This window comes from Neoarius graeffei, chromosome 2 (assembly GCF_027579695.1).
Source record: "Neoarius graeffei isolate fNeoGra1 chromosome 2, fNeoGra1.pri, whole genome shotgun sequence".
In the NCBI taxonomy this organism is placed as follows: Eukaryota; Metazoa; Chordata; class Actinopteri; order Siluriformes; family Ariidae; genus Neoarius; species Neoarius graeffei.
The window spans coordinates 57,322,870-57,348,966 of NC_083570.1; the positions used below are offsets into that span (position 1 = coordinate 57,322,870).

A 26,097-nucleotide genomic window follows, 5' to 3' on the forward strand; every position below is an offset into this window, starting at 1 on the left:
GAGGTGCCTTGGTCAGTCAGAATCTCTTTCGGGATTCCAACCCGGGAGATGACGTGGAAGAGGGCCTCTGTAATACTACGTGCGGAGATATTGCGGAGAGGCACCGCTTCCGGGTATCGCGTTGCATAGTCCACCAGAACCAATATAAAGCGGTACCCTCGTGTTGACTGATCTAATGACCCGACGAGATCCATCCCAATTCTTTCAAACGGGGTCTCGATTAATGGTAGGGAGCGCAAGGGCACTTTTGGAATGGCCGCTGGATTTACTAATTGGCATTCGCGGCACGCCGTACACCACTTACAGACGTCGCCGCGAATCCCCGGCCAATAGAATCGGGCCATTATCCGGGCGAGTGTCTTATCCTGCCCTAGGTGTCCCGCCATGGGATTAAAGTGAGCCGCCTGGAATACCAATTCCCGGCGGCTCTTTGGAATTAACAACTGGGTGACTCGCTCCTTCGTCTGAGTGTCCTGCGTCACTCGGTATAACCTATCCTTCAAAATGGAAAAATAGGGGAAGGACGGGGTGGCGTTCGGCTGGAGCGTTTGACCATTGATTACTCTCGCTTGGTCAAACGCGTGTCGCAGATTCTCGTCTCGCAATTGTTCCAGTGGGAAATCCACGAGGGATTCCCCAATAGAAAGAGGAGGGGCCGGGGGCTCCTCACTCTGTCGCGGAGATGACGTAGACGGCTCTGTGACCGCAGCTCCAGCCAAAGCGACACCGGGACCCTCCCCTGACAACTGGCAGGACCCACTCTTTACTAGGCATGCCATCAACCCCCGAAATCCCGGCCAATCAGTCCCCAAGATCAAAGAGTGGGTAAGGCGAGGATTAACCGCCACCTTCACTATCGTTTTTTTCCCTCTGAAATGTATGTGGACCGACACCAACGGGTAGCTGTGAATATCCCCGTGTACACACAACACCTTCACCCCTTGTGCTCCCCCCAATGCCTCGTCTTGCACCAGGCTTTGGCGGATCGAGGTCTGATTGCAACCCGAATCCACCAACGCCTGATATGTCGCCCCTTGTACACTTACCGGTATGCGATACGCTCCGGCCTGATCGAGGGCAGCCTCTGGCGCGTCGGGGATCTGCACCACCGCCCCCACCTCCATCGCTGCACACTGTTGCTGCAGGTGGCCCGGTTCCCCGCAGCGCCAGCAAACCGGCCCGGGCCTCCCCTCTGCAGCTGTGTTTTGAGGGTCACTCACCTGAGGGGGGGAGAGACAGACACAGAAGGGAGAAACGGGAGGGCACCATGGGTGTGGCGGGCCGGCTGGGGTGGAGCCGGCCCCCACCTCCGTGGTGGGGGAATGGGGCGAGAACGAGACACGGGAGGAGGGGGAAGAGAGAGAGAGAAGAGGAGAGAGAAGACGATGTCATCCGTTGTCCTGCCACCGGGACAGCCGCCAGATGATCCTCCGCCAGTCCTACGGCCTGATCCAGCGACGCCGGGCGGTGGCACTGGACCAACTCCGCGGTTCCGGCGGGTAGGCGGGCGATGAACTGTTCCAGCGCCACCTGGTCGATGATTCCCTCGGCGTCGCGATCTTCGGCCCTCAGCCACCGCCAGCAGGCGTCCCGGAGCTGCTGGCTGAACGCGAACGGGCTGCCGACTTCCTCCATCCGCAGCACGCGGAAGCGCTGGCGCTGCTGCTCCGGAGTGCGCCCCACGCGCTGGAGGACAGCCCGGCGAAGGTCGGCGTAGGCCAGCCGGCGGTCGGCGGGGAGCTGTAGTGCGGCTAACTGCGCCTCTCCCATCAGGAGGGGGAGGAGGCGCGCCGTGCGCTGCTCCATCGGCCACCCCGAGGCTTTGGCGACCTGCTCGAACAATGTGATGAAAGCCTCGGGGTCGTCCTGCGGGCCCATCTTGGTCAAGGTGAGGGGAGATGGGCCCGCGGCCGGGGCGCTGGTGGACCCCGCCGACGCGAGGAGGCGCCGGAACACCTCTCGGTCTTCCTGTTGAGCCATGGCGAGGGCGTGGACCAAGTCCGCGAACGGGGAGGATTCCATGGGGCTGCAGGACAGGTGCTCCACCTTCCCAGGTTTCGGCACCACTGTAGCGGGTTTAACGTGTGGGTGGAGCACAGAAGACGGCAGGACAGAGATCAGGATAAATATCGTCTTTTATTGCCGCACTTTTCAGTCGGGCACTCAACAAGTAACACTCGGAGATTCACACACACACACACACACACACTCTGTAATCTCCTCTCAGCAAGCTCCCCTCCGCTCTCACTCTCCCTCCTTAAATAGGGCGCGGTTTACTGGGGAGAACACACACAAAACACAGGTTAATTACACTCAGGTGTAGCGATTCTGCCACTTACCTTCCCCAACTCCGCCCTCCTGTCACAGACCGGCGCTTGACCACGCCCCCGCTGCCACAATAATGTATAATAAAAATACTAATAATGATAAACTGAACACCTGTCGCATCAACAACAAACTGGTAAGTTAGGAGGAAGGTTCTTTCGCTGACGTCATATAGCTCCACCTCCTCTTTCGTCTCTTGGGTGCTGCAGCCCCGTCAAATTTACCCAAATAGCCGCGTTTTTTTATCATAACTTGTAAAATAGGCGCCTTCGTGAATTAATATATGGATCATCAGGAATTACTTTTTATGTTATAAAACATCGCCAAAGATGTCAAAAACGTGTCATCAGCACTTTAAGTAATGCATTCATAAGCAGAACACATAATTTATGAAAAGTCTCATATCAAAACCTGAGGGAACAGAAGAGTTTCTGTGTGATTTTGTCTTTACATGAAACAGGGTAGAAAAAAAACAGCCCTGAATTATTGTTATTTTATTTATTTATTTATTTATTTAACCTTTATTTTACCAGGTTAGTCTCTTGAGATATAAATCTCTTTTCCAAGAGAGACCTGGCCAAGATGGCAGTACAAATAGTTTCATAAAAAACATGAAAACATAAAACAATCAAACCCTAAAAAAACACAAAAGACAAAACAAATAAAGAACATTACAAACATTAAAAGGCATCACCTAAAACATCTAATTAAAACATGTGCAATTATGGGTCAAAAGATCAAGAGTTTTATCCTTATCTTGCAAAAAGTTATTAGTTTTGACGAACAGCACATTCATGGCACTCAAAAAGCATATAACAGATGTACACCGTGCTTGACTAATGTAAATGCACATTTGATGACTACTTTAGTTTGAGGGCATGAAAATAATTCATTTGACATTTGGAATATGCACTTTGTGGTATATTATAATAGATTTTCACAACAGGGGCGCTTCATAGATGTTTTCTCAATACTTCACGAACATCCTGTTTGTGAAGGCAAAATAATAACTTCAAAGTGATGGAAAAATGACAGATGTCTCAAACAGTTGACCTACAGTATAATGGCAGAATGGAATGAGGTTCTTCTCTGTTCTGTCATCTTGCAGGATTTGAAATAAGCCTTACATAAATGCATCGGTATTGCTGGAGTGTGTAATGCTCATGAATGTCAGTGACATGTGTACGTATCTGTCCTTCAGATAAAACGTAACTGAATTTAATCATAGTTGGTACTTATAGTACTTACAATGCAGCCTTATAGAACTGGGCCGTGGTATAATAAAACAATCCTGTACCTAAAAACAGTGAATTTTCTATATTTCTGCATAAATATGACCTAAAACATCATCAGATTTTCATACAAGTCCTAAAAGTAGATAAAGAGAACCCAGTTAAACAAATGAGACAAAAATATTATACTTGGTCATTTATTTTTTGAGGAAAATGATCCAATATTACATATCTGTGAGTGGCAAAAGTATGTGAACCTCTAGGATTAGCAGTTCATTTGAAAGTGAAATTAGAGTCAGGTGTTTTCAATCAATGGGATGACAATCAGGTGTGAGTGGGCACCCTGTTTTATTTAAAGAACAGGGATCTATCAAAGTCTGATCTTCACAACACATGTTTGTGGAAGTGTATCATGGCATGAACAAAGGAGATTTCTGAGGACCTCAGAAAAAGTGTTGTTGATGCTCATCAGGCTGGAAAAGGTTACAAAACCATCTCTAAAGAGTCTGGACTCCACCAATTCACAGTCAGACAGATTGTGTACAAATGGAAGAAATTCAAGACATTGTTACCCTCCCCAGGAGTGGTCGACCAACAAAGATCACTCCAAGAGCAAGGCGTGTAATAGGTGGCAAGGTCACAAAGGACCCCAGGGTAACTTCTAAGTAACTGAAGGCCTCTCTCACATTGGCTAATGTTAATGTTCATGAGTCCACCATCAGAACACTGAACAACAATGGTGTGCATGGCAGGGTTGCAAGGAGAAAGCCACTGCTCTCCAAAAAGAACATTGCTGCTCATCTACACTGTGCTAAAGATCACGTGGACAAGCCAGAAAGCTATTGGAAAAATGTTTTGTGGACAGATGAGACCAAAATAGAACTTTTTGCTTTAAATGAGAAGCATTATATTTGGAGAAAGGAAAACACTGCATTCCAGCATAAGAACCTTATCCCATCTGTGAAACATGGTGGTGGTAGTATCATGGTTTGGGCATGTTTTGCTGCATCTGGGCCAGGACGGCTTGCCATCACTGATGGAACAATGAATTCTGAATTATACCAGCAAATTCTAAAGGAAAATGTCAGGACATCTGTCCATGAACTGAATCTCAAGAGAAGGTGGGTCATGCAGCAAGACAACGACCCTAAGCACACAAGTCATTCTACCAAAGAATGGTTAAAGAAGAATAAAGTTAATGTTTTGGAATGGCCAAGTCAAAGTCCTGACCTTAATCCAATCGAAATGTTGTGGAAGGACCTGAAGCGAGCAGTTCATGTGAGGAAACCCACCAACATCCCAGAGTTGAAGCTGTTCTGTATGGAGGAATGGGCTAAAATTCCTCCAAGCCGGTGTGCAGGACTGATCAACAGTTACCGGAAATGTTTAGTTGCAGTTATTGCTGCACAAGGGGGTCACACCAGATACTGAAAGCAAAGGTTCACATACTTTTGCCACTCACAGATATGTAATATTGGATCATTTTCCTCAATAAATAAATGACCAAGTATAATATTTTTTTGTCTCATTTGTTTAACTGGGTTCTCTTTATCTACTTTTAGGACTTGTGTAAAAATCTGATGATGTTTTAGGTCATATTTACGCAGAAATATAGAAAATTCTAAAGGGTCCACAAACCTTCAAGCATCTCTGTGTATATACACTATCGTTCAAAAGTTTGGGGTCACCCAGACAATTTTGTGTTTTCCATGAAAAGTCACACTTTTATTTACCACCATAAGTTGTAAAATGAATAGAAAATATAGTCAAGACATTTTTCTGGCCATTTTGAGCATTTAATCGACCCCACAAATGTGATGCTCCAGAAACTCAATGTGCTCAAAGGAAGGTCAGTTTTATAGCTTCTCTAAAGAGCTCAACTGTTTTCAGCTGTGCTAACATGATTGTACAAGGGTTTTCTAATCATCCATTAGCCTTCTGAGGCAATGAGCAAACACATTGTACCATTAGAACACTGGAGTGAGAGTTGCTGGAAATGGGCCTCTATACACCTATGGAGATATTGCACCAAAAACCAGACATTTGCAGCTAGAATAGTCATTTACCACATTAGCAATGTATAGAGTGGATTTCTGATTAGTTTAAAGTGATCTTCATTGAAAAGAACAGTGCTTTTCTTTCAAAAATAAGGACATTTCAAAGTGACCCCAAACTTTGAACGGTAGTGTGTGTATATATATATATATATATATATATATATATATATATATATATATGAACACGAGTGTTTTACTGGGAAATATGCCACTCGTATTTTTCATACAAGCTACATCCAGGACATGGAGATTCAAAACCATGACATAAATCTCTATATGTCACTCGTGAGGAAATCGATGAATTGTTTTGATAAATTTGGGTACGTTTTGTTTGTGAATGTGTCTGTATAATAAAAAGAAAATCACACGTTAACTTGAAGATATGAAGTTTATCTTCTTGCGTTGAAAAACTCGCATTTTTCATACAAATTACATCACGGATCTGAGTGACATATCTCCCGATATTTCACTCCGGTGATGTCACTCCCAGTGTTTTCCCACTGACTAGATGTGTGTTGTCAAAATGGCGAACTGGTTCAAAATTAAAATTCTTTTGATTAAATTGCAGTTTTTTTCATATTAGGAACTGTATAATATTCTCTCTCTCTCTCTCTCTCTCTCTCTCTCTCTCTATCTATCTATATATATATATATATATATATATATATATATATATATATATATATATATATATATTGGGGTATTTGATCCCTTGCTGATTTTGTTGGTTTACCCACTAAGAAAGACTCGATCAGTCTGTAATATTAATGGTAAGTGTAGTCTATATCACAAAGAAAATCAAAAAATCGACTTTAAAGAATTTGTATTAATTTATTTGCATTTTATTGAGGAAAATAAGTATTTGAACCCTCTTGCCAAAAGGACTTATTACTTTGTGGCAAACCCCTTATTAGCAAGTACAGAGGTCAGACGTTTTTTGTAGTTGATGACCAGGTTTCTGCACATATTAGGAGGAATTTTGGTCCACTCTTCTTTGCAAATGACCTCTAAATCATCAAGCTTCCGTGGCTGTCGCTTGGCAACTCTGAGCTTCAGCTCTTTCCATAGATTTTCTATAGGATTCAGGTCCGGAGACTGGCTGGGCCACTCCATGACCTTGATATGTTTCTTCTTCAGCCATTCCTTGGTTGCCTTGGCTGTATGCTTTGGGTCATTATCCTGCTGGAAGACCCATCCACGACCCATTTTAAGCTTCCTGGCAGAGGGAAGGAGGTTTTCACTTAGGATTTTATGGTACATGGCTCCGTCCATCCTCCCATTGATACGGTGAAGTAGCCCTGTGCCCTGTGCAGAAAAACACCCCCAAAGCATAATGTTACCACCTCCATGCTTGACAGTGGGGATGGTGTTCTTGGGGTCATAAGCAGCATGTCTCTCCCTCCAGACACGACGGGTTGAATTGATGCCAAAGAGCTCAATTTTGGTCTCATCTGACCATAATACCTTCTCCCAGTCACTCTCCAAGTCATTCAGATGTTCATTGGCAAAGTTCAGGCGGGCCTGCACATGTGCTTTCTTAAGCAGGGGTACTTTGCGAGCACTGCAAGATGTTAGACCATTGGGTGTAAAGTGTTACCAACTGTTTGCTTGGTGACTGTGATCCCAGCTGCTTTAAGATCATCCACTAACTCTGCCTGTGTTGTATTAGGTCTATTTCTCACCGTTCTCATGATCCTGGAAACCCCACGAGGTGAGATCTTGTTTGGAGCCCCAGACCTAGGTCGATTGATGATCATGTTGTGAGTCTTGTACTTGCGCACAATTGCACCAACAGTTGTCACCTTAACGCCCAGCTTCTTGCTAATGGTTTTGTAGCCCATACCGGTCTTGTGCAGGTCTACAATCTTCTCCCTTAAATCCACAGAAAGCTCTTTAGTCTTTCCCATGTTGGAGAGTTTGGAGTCTGACAAAATGATTGATTCTGTGGCCAGGTGGCTTTTATACAAGTCATTAGTGATATCAGGTGTCTTCAATTTAGGTGACAAGGTAATTTGGAGAGTCTAACTTGTCTGTATTAACAAGAACTCTTGATGGTTACTAGGGGATCAAATACTTATTTTTCTCAATAAAATACAAATAAATTAATATAGATATTTAAAAGTTATTTTCTGGATTTTCTTTTTGATATTCTGTCTCCACATGTTAGAATACACCTACCATTAAAATTACAGACTGATCAAGTCTTTCTTAGTGGGTAAACCAACAAAATCAGCAAGGGATCAAATACTTGTTTTCCCCACTGTATATATAAACTATTTTTTGCAAATTCGATAAATTAAAAACTGTCCAACAAAATAATTTTTGCTGAGGTGGACTTCTTAAAAACCTATCGATGGCTGCACAAACTGACTTCAGTGTTGTTGTTTTTTTGCAGAAAGTTCCGTCTTCCTGTCGTGCTGAGGTATAGAATAGCTTCAGACGTTTATTTAATTCTTCTTGGACATTTCAGTTCTGTAATTTTCAAACTTCTTTGAGCTTTTGAACCAGTCTAAAAAATTCAACAAATTTTAATGTTTAAAGATGAAGAATGCAAACAATCCGGTGAAATGACAGGAGCAATTTGTAAAAAATGCTGTAATAATAATTCTTGAAAAATAAAAAAGATGTGTTCTTCCCATCAAATACTTTCATTCTGTATTTTGTTGCTTTTTCTTGGGGGGGGGGGGTTGTTTTTGAGTAGAGTTTTTATTTCATCCTCGGTTGGTTCAGCAACACGCGCCGCCATTTTGTTTGTCTCTACTCATGGTATATGAGCTGTTAGCCTCGTGGTACAGTAGCCAGTCAGAGCACGTGATTGCTCATAGTGTACCATGCTTGGTCTGTGTAGAGCAACCATGCTAGAGCCTGGAGTTGAAAACGGTTGCTTTACAGAGACCAAGCACAGCATCATCATAAGAGATAGCTCACACATCTCAATTAATTTAATAAATTAATTGACATCTCATTAATTAGTAAGTAATTGATTATGAACAGGGGCGGCACAGTGGTGTAGTGGTTAGCGCTGTCGCCTCACAGCAAGAAGGTCCAGGTTCGAGCCCCATGGCCGGCGAGGGCCTTTCTGTGCGGAGTTTGCATGTTCTCCCCGTGTCCGCGTGGGTTTCCTCCGGGTGCTCCGGTTTCCCCCACAGTCCAAAGACACGCAGGTTAGGTTAACTGGTGACTCTAAATTGACCGTAGGTGTGAGTGTGAATGGTTGTCTGTGTCTATGTGTCAGCCCTGTGATGACCTGGCGACTTGTCCAGGATGTACCCCGCCTTTCGCCCGTAGTCAGCTGGGATAGGCTCCAGCTTGCCTGCGACCCTGTAGAACAGGATAAAGCGGCTAGAGATAATGAGATGAGAGATGAGATGATTATGAACATAAAGTTAAAATATAGACAGTCACTTGCATAGATGTCTACTAAACAAATTCGTTCCCTGATGATGTTACCATACAGCACCGAAAACAGGAAAAAATGCCATATGCTAGATTACGCATTGTACTCACGACATAAAAATTGCAGACAGATTTTTTTTTGTTGTTCTACATGACTAGATACATTATAATAGCATCACACTTGCACTCATAGCAGTAGCTATTGCTGGGTACTGGTCTATAAATATTTGTTTACAATAAAGGGGAGGCAAAAGGCCACCCCAGGAGAGAGCAGCGAGGTCGGCCATGGTGGCTGAGCTCCTGCAGTCTCATTCTACAACCAAAAATTGATTATATTAAATGTGAACTGGGGACTTTGAAAGTGATCGATTCAAACATAATGATCTCCAAGGCAAGGTGTGATTTTAGCTGAAAATAAAGCTTCAAAGTTGGCTAAAATGCCCAAAATCCATGGCTTCTTTTTCAGGCACAGTAGATGAAAGAAGTGCACAGCTGGTGTCTTTTAACAGCTTCTGAAGAGCTCTTTTTCACCGTTCTAACGTGGCATGTGTCAGTTGTTGTGCTTTGGCAATATCAAGCATTTCACAAGTGGAGAGGATTCCCATTTTGATCATGGGTCAGTCTCTCCATGAAAGAACGCAATCATGTGATCATTACACTCACTCTATCTTTTAACAGCACTGAGCAAGTCAAATTATTTATATCATCATTAAGAACAATAATAATAATAATTATTATTATTATTATCGTCTCATTATCTCTAGCCGTTTTATCCTGTTCTACAGGGTCGCAGGCAAGCTGGAGTCTATCCCAGCTGACTACAGGCGAAAGGCGGGGTACACCCTGGACAAGTCGCCAGGTCATCACAGGGCTGACACATAGACACAGACAACCATTCACACTCACATTCACACCTACGCTCAATTTAGAGTCACCAGTTAACCTAACCTGCATGTCTTTGGACTGTGGGGGAAACCGGAGCACCTGGAGGAAACCCACGCGGACACGGGGAGAAACTCCACACAGAAAGGCCCTTGCCAGCCACGGGGCTCGAACCCGGACCTTCTTGCTGTGAGGTGACAGCGCTAACCACTACACCACCGTGCTGCCCCATTATTATTATTATTATTATTATTATTAGCAAATTATTTTGGTCAGTTGAAATGGGGGACTGTGCTTAAAAAGGGATATAATTTCTTTGGGGTTCATTCATATACTAGCTGTAAATACCCTCAACACTCTAAACTGATGTTAACCACACAGTCATTGTATCATTATAAATCCAAAGTATTGGAGTGAATGAAACCAAAAAAAAAAATCTGTACCTTGAAGTTGAATCCTCTCAGCAAACTATCACTCATAGCTTTCTTATAATAAATAAATAAATAAATAAATAAATAAATAAACTTGCTTGGTTTATTTGTTGATGTGTTGTAGCCCTACAGCGCTACATGCACATGGTTTTGAGCAGCTGATCCTCAGCTGTCTGCATTTACCCTCTCTTCTTCATCATAACCAGCCCTGCTCCTCTTTTACCATGACAACCATCAGGTTGGACTCGAGCATAAACGTGTGTGGAATAGTGAGGTCTGCAGAGGAGGCAGCATGAGTCACTGCTGAGGGAGGGAAATGGTTTGCGTGCAGGAGAACATGACACAGGTTTGCAAACTAATAAAATAAAATAAAAACTGAACATTCACCTGCTGCAGTGTTGTAACCCTACAGCACTACATGCACACAATGGTGTGCAGCTGATTTGCATACATAAGCTACCAGTTAGTGACAATTTGTGTAAAGCATGCAGTCCTTCATGTGGCCGCTGCAGACTGTAAATAGAAGGTGGAGGTGGGTGTGGAGGATGGCCTGACTCATCTCTATCTCTTCGAGAAGCATGGAAGCAAGAGTTAGCAAAACCAATTATCACTTCCATTCTGCTTGGGATTAATTTTTGTGCTAGAATTTGAATTGAAAAATTAAGTCATTGTGTGATTGTGTTTTGCTCCATTTACCTACATGCAAATATTGTTCATGTGCACCAGGAAAGGCTTTCCCTTGCAGAGGCATCTACGGTACTGTACACAGTATGATGAGCAATACTTACTTCCTGAGTACAGCAATTTCGTTCTCAATGCTGCTCTCTTTCCCTTTTAGAGCTTTCTTCGGAATGCATTTGACCGCATACGTCTTCCCTGTGGCCCTTTCTTGCGCAAGAACCACTTCGGAGAAAGCGCCACTGAGAAAGAATCAGAAAGAGAGAGAGAGAGAAACACTTTGCATTTACAAATGGAAATATGCACTGTGGATGTTATGACTGTAACATCTCATCTCATCTCATTATCTGTAGCCACTTTATCCTGTTCTACAGGGTCGCAGGCAAGCTGGAGCCTATCCTAGCTGACTACGGGCGAAAGGCGGGGTACACCCTGGACAAGTCGCCAGGTCATCACAGGGCTGACACATAGACACAGACAACCATTCACACTCACATTCACACCTACAGTCAATTTAGAGTCACCAGTTAACCTAACCTGCATGTCTTTGGACTGTGGGGGAAACCGGAGCACCCGGAGGAAACCCACGCGGACACAGGGAGAACATGCAAACTCCACACAGAAAGGCCCTCGCCGGCCACGGGGCTCGAACCCCGAACCTTCTTGCTGTGAGGCGACAGCGCTAACCACTACACCACCGTGTAGTGCCCCTGACTGCAACATGTATCTAATAAACACAAAGTTCAGTTCTGCTCTGGCTGGTCAGAAACCTTCTGCATTGTTGTATCTACTGCGTGTGTTCAGCTGCTCACATGTTCTTAAGTCATCTGCAGTGTACAGTCTGTAGCTAAGCCTTCCATGGGGACTGAAAATCCTCAGTAATCCCTCACACAGGGAAACATGCACACCCAACTATCAGCACAAGGTCACAGGAGGGCAGGTCAGACCTCACAAAAGGCCACTGCTCTGTTCACTCATGTGTGTCGCATGTCACGATGCCAGCAAGGCTGTAATTCCTCACAGTTCAAAGGCAATTCCTCAATGCCTCATAAAATATTAACTAATCTAGAATGTCGAATGTGAAAAATGCTCTATGGTTCAAGGGTCACCTGAGACGTTGACAGGTATGAGTATACAGGACAGGTAACCCATGTGAAACTCATGATAAGTATAAATCCAAAGATGAGAGAAAATAGGATAAAAACAAAGTATAAATGAACCAACTATAATTTGTAGGTTAAATAAAGAATAAAACACAATGGGGTGTGCGCTTATAGGAAAATAATCAACAACAGATGATTACTTTCTAATAACCGGACGTTACTGGAAAATAATTGTGCACTAATTGCGTATAATAAAGCATGCAAATTTATTCCTCTTATACCATAGCAATCAACAAACAATTACAATTTTTATCTATTTAAAGTTACATTTAATCTTGTGGAATGTCCGCAAAAAAATTTGGTTTCCTGTTATCATGACACGATAAGGCACAAATGTTCCACTATATGTAATGTAATTATAACCAAATAAAAACTGTCATGCTAGTTTATAGGCAAAAAACTGTCGTTTATTATAATCCTATAACAGCAATTCAAAGAACATGACCCATCCTGCTTCTCTGATGGATTTTAAGAGCTCAGCAGGTCAACAGAAGCTGACCTTCACAAGCACGGGAGATACAGTCAGACAGATTAAAGGGAAATTTAGCAGCTTTGCTCAGCAGCCACAATCCTTGAATTGCAAGTGACACTGAAGCAAAATAGAAACCCGGATGTCAGCCATGTTGGTGGAGATACAAATGCGGGGTCAAGCAACATTCCATACAAAACAGTCACGCGTGCGCAACTCTCTTTGTTTTTCCACCACTTTAAGCGTTCTTTTAGCTACGCCATATCTTTGTGCTGTATATGGTTGTGGTCACAACAGTACTCATGACCGTGGCACGTTCCGATTTTTTAGAATTCCATCCGTGATTCGGAAAGAGGGCGAGTAAACTCCGAGGCTTAGTACGGAGAGGAGACGAGCACGGCTGAACAACATCGGTAGGGCTGATCTAACAGAGGCTAAAACCAAAACAGCTTGTGTTTGCAGTAATCATTTTATCTCAGGTGAGATTCAAAAGCTCTCTCAATAATATCATGGAAGAATTTTATTTCGTGTTGCTAGAATTTTGATATAAAATGAGCGTTCTCTTATCATGGTTCACTTGGTTGTTATAATTTTATAGTGGTTGACCTGAAATAAATTGAAATATGATTTGCGAGCCATAAAGCGAGAGACTTGTCAAAATTTCACTCACACTTTGTCTGTTGTTTACACACTGAAGTAAACTAAATGCAAAAGCAGCCCTAACTTACCCTTGCAAGTACAACTGCTTTGTCATCGTTGACTGGTTTAATTAATAAGGCATTTACCCACCCAGAGACAAAGAAGTAATAGGCCTCCATGGACTTATAAGCCTGGGCTGCTAACTCTCACGCAAGCGTGAGACACACGCATTTGATTGTCTTCACACGCTCACACGCCATACCTCCGATTTCTCACGCTAGAAAAAAATATAGTTTATCTATCTAATCTAGGCTACCCATTGCGTCGCGCCAACCACTTGCGATTGATCAATTACGCCTTACGCACGGCTAAACAGGCAGAGAGGTGTTCCCTTCTGTACACACTCCCCTATGGTAGGTGGCGCATCTAATGATGCTGCACTCACCGGAAGTTGGATAATTGCCTACCGTCAATTTAGAGGAAGAGGAGAGAGAAGAAGGTATCTGAGTTGAAGATGGGTGTCTCAGACAGGTTTGTACATATGCACGCCAATGTGTGGTGTTACTGGTGTAATTATGAACTTATATAAAGTTTCTTAATCGTTTTAGCCTATAAGTGTTGTGAGAATATTTAATGCCATATCGAGAGCTATGTACTAGGCATGCTAAATCATTATAGGCCTCCTGCCGTGCCACAGCCTCTATCTTCCCCAACAAGCAGCACGGGAGAGCACCTCCTTAGCACATGTTTATTAAGGTGCAGTTTTAGTTTGTTTACTGTATGTTATCATACTTTATGACTTTATTTGAAGCCATACTGGAAATGTTGTAAAATAAAGCAAGTAAGAGATAATATTACAAATGCAAGAAGAGCCATTAGCCACCATACCTATTGTTTATTTACAGGGTATTTATTTTTAATTATTTATGATGTATGTAATTGCTCAGTTAAAGTAAATAAAGCATGGTCACCTGTAATATCAAAGAACTTGAACTTGTGAATAAAAAAAAGACAGAGAACAATATACTGAGGAGACAGGGTTTCAAAGAGGGCAAGACAGGTAGAGAATATTTGTCAGATAACAGGCCCTGATGAATGCTCTATTACTAATAAGAAACATAGATAAGAAATAAATTAATAAGAAACATATTAATATAGCTTATTTAAGTATGACCAAAATTTTTAAGCCCAACTTTGTGTGCACATTCCCACCTATGGCCAAGGTTCAGCTTTTTGTGTTTCAATACTGTTCAAACTTAATCATTTTAATGTTTCTTGTAGCACATGCACATTTTGCTTACTGTTTAAGCATTTTATTTGTTCTTTTGCTGTTGATATTTTTCCCCATGCCAATCTTCTGCTGAACCCAGTGGTGGGGAAAGCCCTTAAATGCATAATGAATAGTCAGTGAGGGACAATCTTATTTTTTGCAACAGTTATTAAAAACTTAACATTTAGTTTCAATTCAGAAGGTGTTTAGGCTTAGCTGATGAAATATTTTCAAACATGAACTTGCCTTTAAATCTGAAACACAGGTCTATAGGGCTACAGGAACATTGGCAGTCATCTGTAGTTTTCTAGTGTGGGGGCTTTTAAGCCAAAACTTGGTGCTTTTGTTGGCCACAAGCTGAAGGCCTGGCAAGTCAGGGTGTGTACACTCTAAAAAATAAAGGTGCTTCAGTGGTTCTTCAAATCTCTGGATGGTTCCATGGAGAGTCAAAACTCTGTGATGAACCATTACATTATGCGAAAGGTTCTTCACATTGGAAATGGTTCTTCAGATCCTGGCATTCTCTTCCCATTTGCTGGTCAATGCACATAGGCTATGTTTACACAAATCTGTCTTCACCGCTCAAACAAATGGTTTAAATGGTTCTTTAAAGAACTGTTGCATGAACGGTTCTTTGAAGCCCTGAAAAAGGTTCTTCTATGGCATCGCCCTGAAGAACCGGTACTGGCCCCATTATTTTTTAGAGTGTAAGAATGTAGGTATGGCACAGCAGGCCACTCCAAAAATCCACCAGAATGCAGGAACATCTACTAAATCCAAAATCTCAACCCCCCCCCCCCATTGTCCATCTCCAGCTGGACGACCCACAAACAAAACACCAGAATGCAGGGGGACAAGTGAATATCAAACCGAATACAAAATTCCCACTTACTGCATGGTGTGCGGAAAAATTTTGCCGTCGACCCCCCCCCAAAAAAAATCTCACTCCAAGGAATTTCGAAAAGTTGGCAGCCCTGTATAAGCCTTCATTTGAGATTTGTCGATCCATGAAGTCTGCCAAACCAGAGAGAACTCGATATCTGGGTACTCGATGGTCAGTAGAAGCGTCTTATCTTCAGAAAAATCCGACTTTTTAAAATAATATGGGTCAAAACCACACATATCTATCTTCTCTTTGTATAGAATCTTCGCTGGACCGTTCAAAACGTGATAATACTGAGAAAATTCAGCATTGTTTACAGACACGCTTTCAGCGGCTGCCGTCCTAGTCACTTTGTATATCCACCATCATGGTGGATGCTCATGACCTAGCACATTTTGATCACGTGGTTGCAAGCCATTTATATTCTAACCTGGATTTCTGAACACAAACTATCTTGTATCTTGTATAACACAATTATATTGTCACTGGGGTTCATTATTATCAATCCTTCATACACTCACTTCAGTCACTTCAGTTTACAGGGTCACATGGAAGCATGCATACTGTATATAGAGTACCAGATAAAAGTTTGTACATACCTTCTAATTCAATGGTTTTTCTTTATTTTTATTAATTAAAAGACAATGTCTTAAAGTAATGATGGATGTTGTTTCTCTTTACTTACAGTAGTTGAACGGTTCTTGACATAATATGGATTACTACAGTTGTGGAATAGGGTTATTTACTATATTTTTATTATTTACTATTTAATCTCAAACACATTAAGAAGGCAAGAAATTGCACTAATTAACTTTTGACAAGGCACACCTTCCATCCATCCATTATCTGTAGCCGCTTATCCTGTTCTACAGGGTTGCAGGCAAGCTGGAGCCTATCCCAGCTGACTATGGGCGAGAGGCAGGGTACACCCTGGACAAGTCGCCAGGTCATCACAGGGCTGACACATAGAGACAAACAACCATTCACACTCACAGTCAATTTAGAGCCACCAATTAGCCTAACTTGCATGTCTTTGGACTGTGGGGGAAACCAGAGCACCCGGAGGAAACCCACGCAGATACGGGGAGAACATGCAAACTCCGCACAGAAAGGCCCTCATTGGCCGCTGGGCTCGAACCCAGGACCTTCTTGCTGTGAGGCGACAGTGCTAACCACTACATCACCATGCCACCCACAAGGCACACCTGTTAACTGAAAAGCATTCCAGGTGACGACCTCACGAAACTGGTTAAGATAATACCAATAGTGTGCAAAGCATCATCAAGGTAAATGGTGGTTAGTTTGAAGAATCTAAAATATGACACATATTTTGTGTTTTAAGACTTGTTTGTTTACCACATAATTCCATACATGTTCCATATGTTATTGTATAGTTTTGATGTCTTCAGGATTGTTCTACAATGTAAAAAAATAATCACAATACAGAACAAGAGAGTGCTCTGAGAGCACAATATCCCTCACTGGCAACTATATCTTGTTAGGACTAGGACTGTTTTGGCCTCTAGAGGCCGCTGTTATTTCCTTTTCATGTCGTGTTTATTTTGGCCTCTAGAGGCCGCCACTGTTCCTGTGTTTTGTGTTTGTGTTAATTGCCTAATTATCTTCACCTGTGTCCTTAATTAGTTTGTCTATTTATACCCCTGAGTTCAGTCCTCTTGTCACGGAGTCTTTGTGCTGTTATGTTTATCTCCAGTTTCCTTTGTACTGTGTTTTTTGATCTTCTTAGCGTTTGAATTTTTGCACTTTGCTTTTCTTTTGGATTATACTCTTTGGTTTTTTTTGTCTTTTGTTTTGCCCTGTATATAGTGTATATAGTTTAAATAAACCTTTTGATTCTTTTTCTACTTCCGCCTCACGCCTCTGCATTTGAGTCATCCCCCTGGTGGCCTAGTGGGGGTTTGCTGGATTATCACACCAACGAACCAGGTTCGAATCCCAGCAAAACCCTAACAGAAAGACTCCGTCATGACCGACTCAGCAGAGGCTGCTTCAACTGTCTACCCGGCCAACCTTCAGGGAATTATGGCAGCTTTGACACGCTTCGGAGCGACCATGGACGCTCATGGACGTACGCTCACCAGCCAACGTGAGGCCCTCGCTCGCCACGAGGAACTGCTTCAGCAAATTGGGAAAACCCTGGCACAGCTGACATCTCTGCCTGCATCTCCTGCTCCTGATCCAGTTCCTGCTCCTGATCCAGCTCCCACTCCTGCTCCAGTGCCTCCTGCAATGCTGCCTTCTTCACCTCACGAACCCAGCCTTCCTGCACCACAGAGGTATGACGGCAAGCACAGTGAGTGCCGAGAGTTCCTTACCCAGTGTCAACTCACCTTTGAGCTTCAGCCTACCACCTACACTACGGATCGCCGCAAGATTGCCTTTGTGATCACCTTATTAGCTGGTAAGGCGCGAGCCTGGGCTACTGCTATCTGGCAAAGACAGGGACCTGAGTGCTTTGATTTCCAGCTGTTTTCTGAAGAGATGCTTCGGGTCTTCGATCAGGCAGACATCAGTACCGACGCAGCCCAAAAGCTCATGTCCATCCGGCAAGGAGGAAGCGTCGCAGATTACGCCATCTCGTTCCGAACACTCGCAGCAGTAAGTGGATGGAACGAGACTGCCCTGGTGTCAGCCTTCCACCATGGTCTGTCTGACCCCATCAAGGACGGTCTGGCCTCTATTGGATGCCCAAGTGACCTCGAAACCCTCATCTCACATGCTATTCGTCTGGACAACAGGATGAGAGAACGCCACCAAGCCTTGAGCCCCCCCAGCCTCCCTACCTCTACCTGGAGACCATCTACCTCCTTCAGTGACTGTCCAGAACCCATGCAAGTGGGTCGTACTCGCCTGTCCGCATCTGAGAGGGAGCGCAGAAGGAGGGACAAGTGCTGCATCTACTGTGGCAAGCCTGGTCACTTCCGAGCATCATGTCCCGAACTCTTGGGAAAAGGACCGCCCCGTCCAGCCGAGGGAGGGTTGTGACGGGGCCTACCCTCTCTCCCGGACTCCCTGGCCAAGGAATCTACATCCCGGTCTCCATCTCCTGGGGTGAGTCTGTCCACTCTTGTCAAGCTTTGATAGACTCAGGGGCGGCTGGGAACTTTATGGATATTCACTTCGCCCAAAGCATCAATATTCCGACTGCACCTCTTGAAGTCCCACTGTCTGTGTCTGCCCTCGATGGCCAAGCGTTAGGTGATGGAAGAGTCACCCAAGTTACTTCTCCTGTCTTCCTCCAGTCTCAAGGTCACAAGGAAGAAATATCCCTGCACCTGATTCCTTCACCTGAGTTCCCAGTTATTCTAGGCCTTCCTTGGCTTACTCGCCACAACCCTCGCATAGACTGGGTAACAAGCCAGGTTGTGGAATGGGGCCCTGCATGCCATGCCTCTTGTCTGCTCTCTAGCTCTCCTGTGTCTCCTGCCGAGCCCCCTGATCTCACCGAGTTATCTCAAGTTCCCACAGAGTACTGGGATCTCAAGGAGGTATTCAGCAAGAGCAGGGCCGCCGTTCTTCCTCCGCACCGGGCCTACGACTGTGCCATCGACTTGCTCCCTGGGACTACCCCTCCTCGTGGCAGACTGTTTTCACTCTCTCAGCCAGAACGCAAGGCCATGGAGGAATACCTCAAAGATGCCCTGGTCTCTGGGTTTATTCGACCCTCCACTTCACCTGCTGGAGCCGGCTTCTTCTTTGTCGGCAAGAAGGATGGGGGGCTCCGACCATGTATTGATTACAGGGGCCTGAATAAGATCACTGTGCGCAACCGATATCCCCTTCCGCTGATGTCCACAGCTTTTGACCTGCTCCAAGGCGCCACCGTCTTCACCAAGTTGGACCTACGGAACGCATACCACCTCATCCGTATCCGACAGGGAGACGAGTGGAAGACTGCCTTTAACACCCCGTCTGGGCACTACGAATACCAGGTGATGCCCTTCGGACTCACCAACGCACCAGCTGTTTTTCAGGCCCTAATCAACGACGTCTTAAGGGACATGATTAACCTATATGTTTTTGTCTACCTCGACGACATCCTTATCTTTTCCAAGACCGTGCAGGAGCACCGCCACCATGTCCGCCAGGTTCTCCAGAGGCTGCTACAGAACAATCTGTTCGCCAAGGCCCAGAAATGCGAATTTCATGTTCCCGAGGTCTCCTTTCTGGGATTTATTGTACGGACAGGCCAACTCCAAATGGACCCTGCCAAGACCCTGGCCGTCCGGGATTGGCCTACTCCCAAGTCCGTTAAGGAGGTTCAGCGGTTCTTAGGATTCGCTAACTTCTACCGCAAGTTCATCAGGAACTTCAGTTCTGTGGCAGCACCCATGTCTGACCTCACCAAAGGGACAGGTGGATCTTATGGCTGGTCTCCTCAGGCAGAAAAGGCGTTCAAAGACCTCAAGGACCGCTTCTGCACGGCACCCATTCTGGTTCTCCCGGACACCTCCCAACCATTCATCGTGGAGGTGGACGCCTCGGACAGTGGTGTCGGCGCGGTGCTCTCTCAACGTTCGGAAGGAAAGCTGCACCCCTGCGCTTACTTCTCCCACCGCCTGAGTCCTGCTGAGTCCCGGTACGATGTGGGGGATCGAGAACTGCTAGCGGTCAAACTGGCCCTTGAGGAGTGGAGGCACTGGCTGGAGGGAGCACAACATCCATTCCTGGTTTGGACTGACCACAAGAACCTGGAGTACCTCCAGCAAGCCAAGAGACTGAACCCTCGACAGGCTAGGTGGGCCCTGTTTTTCAGTCGGTTTGACTTCACCCTCTCATACCGCCCCGGCTCCAAGAACACCAAACCTGACGCACTGTCCAGACTGTTCTCTGCCACTAACAGGGAGAATGAAGTCGGGCCTATTATCCCTGTGTCCCGGATTGTGGCCCCTGTCCGCTGGGGTATTGAGGAGGCTGTCCGACGAGCCCAACGCCAGGACCCCGGTCCTGGGACGGGGCCACCAGGCCTCTTGTACGTCCCACATCAAGCCCGGGCCAAGGTTCTCCAGTGGGGTCACTCTTCCCCTCTCACCGCCCACCCGGGAGCTCGGAGGACCCTGGACTTCCTGAAAAGACGCTTCTGGTGGCCTAACATGGAGAAGGAAGTAAGGTCATTTGTCCTGTCCTGTGAGGTTTGCACCAGAACCAAGAACCCACGACAGCGTCCCCAGGGTCTCCTGCATCCTCTGACCATTCCCCGGCGTCCCTGGTCCCACGTGGCAGTCGACTTTATCACGGGTCTCCCTGAGTCACAAGGTAACACGGTCATTTTGGTCTTAGTTGACAGATTCTCCAAGGCCTGCCGCTTCATACCACTGTGCAAACTCCCCTCTGCTCTTGAAACTGCGAAACTTTTGTTTAATCATGTCTTCCGAGTCTTTGGTCTTCCACAGGACATCGTCTCAGACCGAGGGCCCCAGTTCTCCTCCCGAGTGTGGCACGGGTTCTGCAAGGTCATCGGAGCCACTGCCAGCCTCTCCTCTGGGTTTCACCCACAGTCCAATGGTCAGACGGAGAGGCTCAACCAGGACCTGGAAACCACCCTGCGAGGCCTGGCTATGGATAACCCGACATCGTGGAGCACCTGGCTGCCATGGGCGGAGTACGCCCACAACACCCTGCAGTCATCGGCCACCAAGCTGTCGCCATTCCAGTGCCAATTCGGGTTCCAGCCACCTCTGTTCCCGGACCAGGAGGAGGACGCGGGGGTGCCCTCGGTCAACCAATATGTGAGACGGTGTCGCAAGACCTGGAGCAAGGTCAGGAAGACCCTCATACAGACCTCCAGAACCAACCAGACTCAGGCCAACCGCCATAGAAGACCTGCACACGCTTTCCGCCCTGGGCAGCGTGTTTGGCTGTCCACTAAGGACCTTCCACTGCGGGTGGAGAACCACAAGCTTGCTCCTCGCTACATTGGCCCCTTCAAGGTGGTGCGCAGGGTGAACCCTGTCTCCTACCGGCTCCAGTTGCCCCGGACTCTGAGGATCAACCCCACTTTCCATGTTTCCCTGTTACGGCCCGTACTGACGTCTACGTATGCCCCTGCCCCTAGGAACCCCCCACCCCCCCGCATCTTCCAGGGGCAGACTGTGTTCACTGTGAATCGCCTGCTTGACTCCCGCCGGGTCCGCGGCGGGTTGCAATATCTGGTGGACTGGGAGGGCTATGGTCCTGAGGAGCGCTGCTGGGTTCCTGCTCGGGATGTCCTTGATAAAGAACTATGTCGGGACTTCCATTCGGCCCATCCGGATCGCCCTGGGAACGTCAGGAGACGCTCCTAGAGGGGGGGGTCCTGTTAGGACTAGGACTGTTTTGGCCTCTAGAGGCCGCTGTTATTTCCTTTTCATGTCGTGTTTATTTTGGCCTCTAGAGGCCGCCACTGTTCCTGTGTTTTGTGTTTGTGTTAATTGCCTAATTATCTTCACCTGTGTCCTTAATTAGTTTGTCTATTTATACCCCTGAGTTCAGTCCTCTTGTCACGGAGTCTTTGTGCTGTTATGTTTATCTCCAGTTTCCTTTGTACTGTGTTTTTTGATCTTCTTAGCGTTTGAATTTTTGCACTTTGCTTTTCTTTTGGATTATACTCTTTGGTTTTTTTTTGTCTTTTGTTTTGCCCTGTATATAGTGTATATAGTTTAAATAAACCTTTTGATTCTTTTTCTACTTCCGCCTCACGCCTCTGCATTTGAGTCATCCCCCTGGTGGCCTAGTGGGGGTTTGCTGGATTATCACACCAACGAACCAGGTTCGAATCCCAGCAAAACCCTAACATATCTATGCTATAAGTGCTTAATATACCCTCATGAAATGTACAAATTTGGTAATCAAGAGCCATAACTCTGGTAAAATGCAACTGAATTGAACGAAATTGCAATATGCGTATTACCGACACATAACAAAGAATCCTGTCATGTTTCATGAAATTCTTCCAAAAATTGTGAGAGGAGTTGATTTCAGAAGGTGAGTACCTTTCCTGGGATGGACGGACAGACGGGCAGATGGACGGACATTGCCACAACATAATCCCCCTTCGGGCCTTTCAGCCAGCGGGGGATAAAAATTGTGAGAGGAGTTGATTTCAGAAGGAAAATTTCTCATGAAATTGTCAAATTATAATTTTGTTAATCAAGTGCTGTAACTCTGGGAAAATGTGACCGAATTTAACAAAATTACAATATGTGTACTACTGACTTGTAACAATGCCTCTTGTCAAGTTTCGTGAAATTTCTCCAAAAATTGTGAGAGGAGTTGATTTCAGAAGGTGAGTACCCTTTCCTGGGACGGACAGATGGACAGACGGACGGATGGACATCGCCACGACATAATCCCCCTTCAGGCCTTTCGGCCAGCGGGGGATAAAAACCTATGAATGAGTAGAGGTGTACAAACTTTTGGCTGGTCCTGTACATAACTAGTGACTTCATCAGTAAAGGATGAACAGTATTAATTGTTTGATAAATACCCATTTGAAATGAAAATCTTTGGAGTAATATCTTCTTTAACACCCAAAAACTGGCAGTTTTTTGTTGCGTATAATTGCTTTAAACAGTAGTTTAATACTTTCATAGCATGTTGTGTTTGTACACTGTAAAACAGAGCCCTGCACCGAGGTACACATTAGAGCTGTCATTTGTAAGATATTATCACTTCATCGAATGGGTTCATACAGTAGACTGTAATAGAGCACCAGTGATATCATTTTATTTATTATGAATCAGCCAGTATTTCCTGAAACAGTAATTGTTAAGGAGAAGCAGCTACAATATAAGACAGGAATATGACAACAATAAATAAGGCACGAATAATCTGTTGTGCTCAGGCTACTTTCTTTGACACTAAATAGTGATTAAAAAGTCAGAAAATTAAATCAACTTTGTCTTTCCATCTTCATAGTGTTATATTTATTTACACCTTCTTATGATACACCCGACTATCATTATTAACAGGGTAATATATGATAATAGTTTTCTATCCGAACTGTAAAACTACACAATCTGTAAGAAAGGTGATGTTAATATTACCACTGTTATAATTTCTATTAGCTGTATAACTGACACTAAAAGTTCTATTCTTTCATAAAAGTTGAATCAGTTCCCTGATTTGTTTGAAACACAGTGAGAAAACATTGTTATTTTAGGATACAGAGCAAAAGAGCATAATAAAACTACAGGAAGCTTCCATCTGTTCTCTCTATGTGCAATGTTCATCACAGTATATTACAGTTTACTGAACACAGTCAGTATCTCACTGCAGTGAGTGACGTAGTCGAGTTACATTCAGAGCATCAGCATGTTTATAATTTGATTCTAAACTCACTTACAAATACGTTGTAATTTATCATCAGAAATGAACGGGTAAATACTGCATTAGTGGCATCTGGAAATGAGAAACAGGAGAGAATTTTAAAATGCGCTATAATTAAGCAAAAACACTCAAAGTCGTGCTGCTGTATTGAATACTTGGATGGAGCTAATCACAGTTGTGCTGATATTCAGTACAACAGCATGACCTAAGTGTGTGCTAGCAGCCATGGCCTAATGGTTAGAGAAGCAGCTTTGGGACCAAAAGGTTGCTGGTTTGATTCCCTAGACCAGCAGGAATGGCTGAAGTGCCCTCGGGCAAGGTACCTAACCCCCAAATGCTCCCCAGGCTGCTCTGGGTATGTTGTATGTCACTCTGGGTACAAGTGTCTACTAAATGTAACATTGCTTTTATACAACAGTTCTATTAACAAGAAATTAATATTGAGTAAGTCACATTTTGGACACAATATTGATAAAAGTTCTGTTTATTTCTTGTTTTGCAAGCAGAAACCGATCCTGAAGATGCCACAATCATTTTATAGCATGTCGGCTAGCTGGCTAACTAGTTCACATTGATTTGTACATTCCTGTTAAAGGTGCTAAGGGTAAAATGGGTGTCTGTTCTTCCTTTTTTATCTTCATTTGCTGAGCTTTCATGTTTGAAGTCAAAAGTTACATTCGTGAAAAGTATAACTGGCCATGTCCACCGATGATGTCGCTAAAACTACTGTAATAACCATTTCAAACTAAGGAGTGGAATTTTACATGGAGGACACCGACATGTGGAGTGATACACACACAGTGCTTTTATGTGAAATATCAACACTCTTGGAACGCCGCTCGACCAATCAAATTAGTGGACCAGAACTAACTGTTGTATATATACAGTACCGGTCAAAAGTTTGGACGCATCTTCTAATTCAATGTTTTTTCTTTATTTTTATTAATTAAAAGTCACTTCATGTCTTAAAGTAATGACGGATGTCATTTCTCTTTACTTTATAGAACATGGATTACTGCAGTTGTGGAATAGGGCTATTTACTGTATTTTTATTATTTAGTATTTACTGTTTCATCTCAAAGGCATTAGGAAGGCAAGAAATTGCACTAATTGACTTGTGACGAGGCACCTGTTAATTGAAAAGCATTCCAGGTGACTCCCTCATGAAGCTGGTTAAGATAATGCTGATAGTGTGCAAAGCGTCATCAAGGCAAACGGTGGCTACTTTGAAGAATCAAAACATGAAATGTATTTTTTGTTTTTTAACAATTTTTTGTTTACCACATAATTCCATCTATGTTCCATATGTTATTTCATAGTTTTGACGTCTTCAGTATTGTTCTACAATGTAGAAAATAGTCAAAATACAGAAAAAACGATGAAAGAGTACAGGTGTATAAACTTTTGACCGACACTGTGTAATATAGTGTGGTACACTCTGGAAGTGATTTTTTAAATCTCCATTTACCTATACTTCCTTTTTGTCCTTTGCCAATTCCCACCCATTAGCTAGCAATTCATGCTTCACGTTTATATGCTAAGAGATTTACACATTAATATGTTATCTTTGTAGTGATGCTGGCAGTTGGAAATTATATTGACTAAAATATGAATAAATGCGGGGTGGCATGGTGGTGTAGTGGTTAGCACTGTCACCTCACAGCAAGAAGGTCCTGGGTTCGAGTCCAGCGGCCGACAGGGCCCTTTCTGTGTGGAGTTTGCATGTTCTCCCCGTGTCCACATGGGTTTCCTCCGGGTGCTCCGGTTTCCCCCACAGTCCAAAGACATGCAGGTTAGGTTAACTGGTGACTCTAAATTGAGCGTAGGTGTGAATGTGAGTGTGAATGGTTGTCTGTGTCTATGTGTCAGCCCTGTGATGACCTGGAGACTTGTCCAGGGTGTACCCCACCTTTCGCCCATAGTCAGCTGGGATAGGCTCCAGCTTGCCTGCGACCCTGTAGAACAGGATAAAGCGGCTACAGATAATGGATGGATGGATGGATGGATGGATGGATGAATAAATGCAAGATGTGCAACTGAATTAAATCTCAACCTGTCCGTGCTGTGTCGATATCTGTACTGGGTTCTACAGGACCTGGTTTATGTGTGAAATAGGACGCACTGCATACTGTAGTTTCATTCCACTAGTAACAGCAAGACTAGTAACAGCTGTCCAAACACAAACTTGTATATAAATACACTACATGTACTGTACTGTACATACTCTAAACATACAGTAGATGCATTCTGGTACCAGCACGAACATATGAAGGATTAAAAGCAACAATTTAAACATGTTGCAGAAGTAAAAACTACCCCGATTAAACAACATATTTCAACATGC

The 26,097-nt window shown here is 44.3% G+C and overlaps 1 protein-coding gene across 2 annotated transcripts in view; it reads right to left on the reverse strand.

Moving 5' to 3' along the window:
• camk1db (calcium/calmodulin-dependent protein kinase 1Db) overlaps positions 1-26,097 on the reverse strand; it is a 50,660-nt gene that overhangs the window by 18,520 nt on the left and 6,043 nt on the right. For both annotated transcript variants that reach the window (XM_060908608.1, XM_060908601.1), the window contains exon 2: positions 11,112-11,243. In XM_060908608.1, coding sequence (XP_060764591.1) covers positions 11,112-11,243 — 132 coding nt within the window. The remainder of the gene's footprint in view (positions 1-11,111; positions 11,244-26,097) is intronic.